The 6,231-nt window shown below is 39.7% G+C and overlaps 1 protein-coding gene across 2 annotated transcripts in view; it reads left to right on the top strand.

Moving 5' to 3' along the window:
* LOC126100851 (integrator complex subunit 2) overlaps nucleotides 1–4,460 on the top strand; it is an 82,019-nt gene extending 77,559 nt beyond the window's left edge. The window contains exons 16-17 of one of the 2 annotated variants that reach the window (XM_049911519.1): nucleotides 3,532–3,745; nucleotides 3,845–4,459. In XM_049911519.1, the coding sequence (XP_049767476.1) occupies nucleotides 3,532–3,745; nucleotides 3,845–4,143 (513 nt within the window). In that variant the 3' untranslated portion in view covers nucleotides 4,144–4,459. Of the gene's footprint in view, nucleotides 1–3,531; nucleotides 3,746–3,844 lie in introns of both variants that reach the window. The other variant, XM_049911520.1, reaches the window with a different exon arrangement.
* Nucleotides 4,461–6,231: the final 1,771 nt, after the last annotated feature.

Genomic DNA, 6,231 nt, shown 5'->3' on the forward strand with positions numbered 1-6,231 from the left:
TCTCAACTGATTCTCTTTTAGCATCACATGATTTAATTTGACTACATTCAATTATCATTGTTTTGCTTTTGTTGATGTTCATCTTATATCCTCCTTTCAAGACACTGTCCATTCTGTTCAACTGTTCTTCCAGGTCCTTTGCTGCCTCTGAAAGAATTACAATTACAATGCCATCAGCAAACCTCATAAGTTTTTCACTCCCTTTTCAATCAGTGCCTCCTTTTCATGCCCCTCTACTCTTATAACTGCCCTGTACAAGTTGTAAATAGCCTTTCACTTACTGTATATTACCCCTGCTACCATCAGAATTTCAAAGAGAGTATTGCAGTCAATATTGTCAATAGTTTTCTCCAAATCTACAAATGCTATAGATGTAGGTTTGCGTTTCCTTAACCTGTCTTCTATGGTAAGTTGTAGGGTCACCATTGTGTAACATGTTCCTACATTTCTCTGGAATCCAAACTGATCTTCTCCAAGGTTGAATTCTATCAGTTTTTCCATTCTTCTGTAAAGAATTTGTGTTAGTATTTTGCAACCATGACTTATCAAATTGATAGTTCAATAATTTTCACACTGTCAACAAGTGCTTTTTTAAAAATTGGAATTACTATGTTCTTTGTGAAGTCTGGGGGTTTTTCGCCTGTCTCATACATCTTGCTCACCAGGTGGTAGAGTTTTGTCAGGGCTGACTCTCCCAAGGCAGCAGTTCTGACAGAATATCATCTACTCCTGGGGCCTTGTTTCAATTCAGGTCTTACAGTGCTTTGTCAACTTCTTCTTACAGTATCATATCTCCCATCTCATCTTCATCTAAGCCCACTTGCGCCTTCCTATAATATTGCTTTCAAGTTGTAAAGACCCTCTGTATTCTCCTTCCACCCAGTTTCCTCAATTTTAACCTAGAGTTTGTAAACAATAAATTATGGCCAGAGTCCACATCTGCTCCTGGAAAGTCTTATAGTTTCAGATCTGGTTCCTGAATCTCTGTCTAACTATCATATAATCAATCTTAAACATTCCAATGCCTCCAGATCTACCATTTGAGCAGCCTTCTTTTATGATTCTTAAACCAAATGTTAACAATGATTAAATTATGCTCAATGCAAAATTCTACTGGGTGGCTTCCTCTTTCAATCCTTTCCCCAGTCCATATTCATCTACTATTTTTCCTTCTCTTCCTTTTCCTGCTATCGAATTCCAGTCCCCAATCACAATTAAATTTTTGTCTCCTTTAACTATCTGAATATTTTCTGTCGCCTCATCATACAGTTCTTCAATCTCTTCAACACCTGTGGAGCTAGTTGGCATGTAAACTTGTGTACTGCAATGCTAGGTGTGGGCTTGGTATCTACCTTGCCTATGATAATACGTTCACTATGCTGTTCCTGGCAGATTATCTGCATTCCTATTTTCTTATTCATTATTAAACCCACTGCTGCATTACCCCTAATTGACTTTATTATACCCTGTATATCCTGTTCCTGCTGCCACTGAACGTCACTAATTCCCACTATATCTAACTTCAACCTACCTTTTTTAATTTTCTAACCTACCTGCTCATTTAAGGTATCTAACATTCCATGCTCCAATCAGTAGAACACCAGTTTTGTTTCTCCTGATTATGACGACATCCTCCTGAGTAGTCACCACCCAGAGATCTGAATGCAGGTCTATTTTACCTCCAGAATATTTTACCCAGCAGGACACCATCATCATTTAACCATGCAGCAGAGCTGTATGCCATTGGGAAAAATTATGGCTGTAGTTTCCCCTTGCTTGTAATTATTTGCAGTACCAATCCAGCAAGGCCTTTTTGGTTAATGTTACAAGGCCACATCAGTCAATGATCCGGACTGTTGCCCTGCAGCTACTGAAAAGGCTGCTGTCCATCTTCAGGAACCACACGTTTGTCTGGCCTCTCAACAGATACTCCTCTGTTGTGGTTGTACCTACGGTACGGCTATCTGTATTGCTGAGGCATGCAAGCCCCAATATCCTACCCACATCACCCAAAGTAGTGTTCTGCCACTCACTCACCCAACCTACAGAATATCATGGTCCACCCCTACTCCAGTTCTGCCCCCAATACTGCACCCTATGGGTCATTCCCTTGGTGTTGACCCATGTGCAAGACTTGTCCCCTACATCCACCTACAACCCCCTACCTCAGTCCAGTCACAGACATCTCCTACCTGATAGAAGGCAGGGCCACATGTGAAAATAGCAGTGTTATAGATCAGTTATGTTGCAATTACTGTATAACATTCATTCTGTGTGCTCATGGCAAGTAACAAACTGTCCACTCGCAAGAATGGCTACCACCAAATAGGGGCAAATGGCAAACTTTACATCCTGTTGCCAAACACTCTGCACACCACAATGTTAAGGACTTAAAAAAAAGCTGCTTCACTACATGGACCATTTGGATACTTCCTTCCAGCACAAGTTTCTAAAGACTTTGCAGGTGGGAATTCTCTCTCTGGGATATCCTGCACTCTCACAATAGTCCTGGTCTAAACATCTGCTTAACTTGTTTCCCACTGCTTCACCTTACCTTTTCCCTTCTCCCTGCTGTCCACACCATCCTTCACCATTCAGACTGTGTTGTGCCTTCTCCCACCACTCTTCCTCCACCCCCTTATGTGGAATCTCTCTCTCTCTCTCTCTCTGTCTCTCTCTACGCCCTTTTTTCCCATGCCTCTCCCCCTATTTTTTGACCCTCTCCCTTTCTCTCTCCACTCCCTGTCTCCTTGACCACTGCCTCCCTCTCCTTCCTCCCCTTGTGTCTCTCTATCCCTTGTATGCTCTACCCTCTGGACCTCTTTTGTCCTGTTGTGCAGCCACTAAGTCATCTGGCAAAATATCTGCCTCACATTCCCTACCCTGCTACCCCCTCCTTCCCTTGTGTGTCCTTCCTTCCCTGCCCCCTGCCCACCTCAATCTACCCAGGCAATTATCTTTGATGATCAACATTAAATAATCAATCTAACTGCTAATGAATGTGTGTGTGTACTCACACTAAAAAAAGAGCTTGTAAGTTAGTGTTAACTGTTTTCTGTTACATGTTTCTGGTGCCATACATGAATTGTCTGTAGGTAAGTGGTTACCTTTCCCATATTTTATGTATGATTCAGTATTTGGGATCAAAATGTCAACAACTGAATTTGCTTTGCTAACTTCAGTTTTTTTCCCCTCCATAGTTATATAAAAACAAATCAGCTTGTAAAAAGTGCTTAACTTATTACTCTCTTGGATTAGCCAGCTTTAATCTAAGTCATGTTCCACTGTAGCATTTTCATGTAACTGTATAACGTCTTCTCAATATTGTTTTCTTTTTAAACTCTCCCTTACCTCTCCCTGCAAATACAACTATGTGCAGAAAGGTTAATGTAGCATAATCTCTGGTTCGCATTTGTAATTTTACTCCTCAACTGTTTTGTTGTAAAAATCTTTTCCCTTTACCCCTTGCACTTTCTAAATTGAGATAGCAAAATTTATATTTAGAGTTTAATGTCTCCCATCCTTTTGCAGGGCTACAACCGGGACTTGCTGCCGGTTACAGTACCCGGCATACCATCTATGCATATCTGCCTAGACTTTATTCCTGAGTTTCTAAGTCAACCATCTCTGGAGAAGCAAGTGTTTGCTGTTGATTTGGTATCCCATCTCGTTATTCAGTATGCATTACCAAAGTCCTTAAGTGTTGCACGTCTTGCTATCAATACATTATCAACTTTGCTTGGAGGTAAGATTTATTATGTTACTCATATGTTCACAGTTATCTGTCTAATTGATGAGTAGGGCATGACAATATTCTAATCATAATGGTTTCTTTTTCCAATAGTTCTGCCAAGTGTCTTACGAACTCAGCTCTTCCTGCCAGTCTTACCAGCACTGGTTCGAATTTGTGAAGCATTTCCTCCTCTTGTGGATGACACTGTCTCCCTTCTGATGCAGTTGGGGCGTATATGTGCTTCTGAAGCATCTCTCTCCTACCCACGGGACGTCTGTGTTGGACAGTGGTCAATGTTATGTGAAGAAGATAAAGCAAGAACGCAAGCAAACGATAAGCTCTGTGTTGAAGTTAAACATACTTTTGACAGCATACTGAAGAGAGCAGTTCTCAAAACAAAAAATTATTAATGTTATGGATGTGTAAGAAAGTGATAACATTGTACCTGATCAGCTGGTATATCTAGTATTTGTCTTCCTTCCTCCACTTTTTGATAAGAGAGAGTGTTTTAATTCACTAAATACAGGAGTGGAAACTGAGAAATAATGTTAGTTTTCATTGCTGACAATTTCTTTATGTATTTTAAAGAAGCACAGAATATGTATTTAATGACTTTTGTAAATAAAATTATGGACGCTATGCTGATAAATTTAATTTCTGTAAGTTGTTTTAATAAGTTAGCTCCATGGAAGAACATTTTCCAAAAGCTTGTGAAGATTCCAATCTTATTTGTGTGTAAGTTGACTTCTCAACTATATGGTAAGTGGTGATAACCTTTACTCCTGTCATTGTTTACTTTACTGCGTACTACGTACTTTTTGGATTGTTACTTTTATGTTTACTTATATGAATACTAATAAATCTCTCTCTCTCTCTCTCTCTCTCTCTCTCTCTCTGTTTGTGTGTGTGTGTGTGTGTGTGTGTGTGTGTAGCAGGTCTACTCTACAGTAAGTTGATTCCTTGATGAAACTTTGCAGGTGTAATTAATGAAGATGGTAAGACAATACTAGATTTGATTTAAGCTCTTGACCTAGTTATCACAAACATGTTTTTCAAGAAGGGAGTCTTCCACATTTGGACACATTATTGTGACAACAACATCAGCCAGACTGGTTTCTTTCTTTTGTGAAACCATGATCAAAAGCTAGTTGTAGATGCAAAGATCATTATGAAACAGTGGCTCCTCAACACTGCCCACTTGTAGTGTAAATTTACATGAAAATAATGACTTGAAGGAAGGAAGAACAAAATGGCCTAACATGATAAAAAAAGTGGTGGTTCAAAGAGAGAAAGATATAAATCTCAAATGTCACACTCTCACATATAACTGAAGTTGAAATAGTGTGTAGTGTATTAAAAGAAACTGTTCAGGCAGTTACCTGTGAACAAATGGGAATGTTCAAAACTGGCCGCTGTGAAAGACATAGTCAGTTGTGATTGTGGACTGGAGATGCTAAGAACAAAGTGAAAATGGAAAAAGAGTAATGTTGGTAAATCGTTGCTTCGAACACATCTGAAAACTGGAGTTCCTACTTGATGCTAGATGTGAGGCAGTTGCAGCAGTCAGATCAGCCTATTACAGAGAGACCTAAGAAAGTCTTGACACACCAGCTGACGAGTGTGATATCTGTCATCTAGCAAAGAAGCGCCATGGGCATATGGTAGACGAAGAGAAATCCTATGGCATCAGTGATGAAGAAGGCTTGCTCTAAATTAGAAAAATATAAGTTAATGCATATGTCAACCACCATTTTCCACAGGGAAAATGAAACTTAGGAAGGTGACTAGACCAGATGATCTGCTCGTAGAACTGGAGAGATCAATGCACTGACAGGCAGCTGTGTGGCTTACAGGTTTCTTCAACAAGATCACTGAAGAGCGGAGCATATCAACCAAGTGGACACTGAGCAGTTAAGTCACAATTTAGAAACAGAAGGGGAGCTTGGCTGAATGTTCCCACTGCCGACATGTACAACTCCTATCACATACAATGAAGACCTTATAGCCCAGCATAGACAGCAGAACACACAAGGCATCGTGAAAGGCTGTGGAACTGCCGATGATATCCATGCAACTCGCTAGCTTATTGAGAAACACTGTGGGAAGTCTTACAAGGGGGCCCTCCATACTGTAATTCATGGATTTTGATGCCTTGGTTTTTGAGAATTGATTTTGAAGTTCATTGCTCGCTTTATATATCCATACCATTACATATATTCCGAGGAAGTCGGCATACTACAACGGTAAAGGTTCACGGTTAATGCGCTGGAGGTACTGTGTTCAAATCCTGCTTGTGTACTTTTTTTTTTTTCTTTTAAATCAAACGAATTTTTCAATTTTATTTCAAGATGTGCGTAGTTATAAACATATATTCCGTTATTGATTTTTTCTGTCATACAATATTACAAAATCTTATTTTTCGTCGTCCACATTGCTTGATGTACCAGAACAATATTGTGGGTGATACTTATCATAGAAACAACCGAAGCACAAATTTT

This window comes from Schistocerca cancellata, chromosome 9 (genome assembly GCF_023864275.1).
Source record: "Schistocerca cancellata isolate TAMUIC-IGC-003103 chromosome 9, iqSchCanc2.1, whole genome shotgun sequence".
Lineage (NCBI taxonomy): Eukaryota > Metazoa > Arthropoda > Insecta > Orthoptera > Acrididae > Schistocerca > Schistocerca cancellata.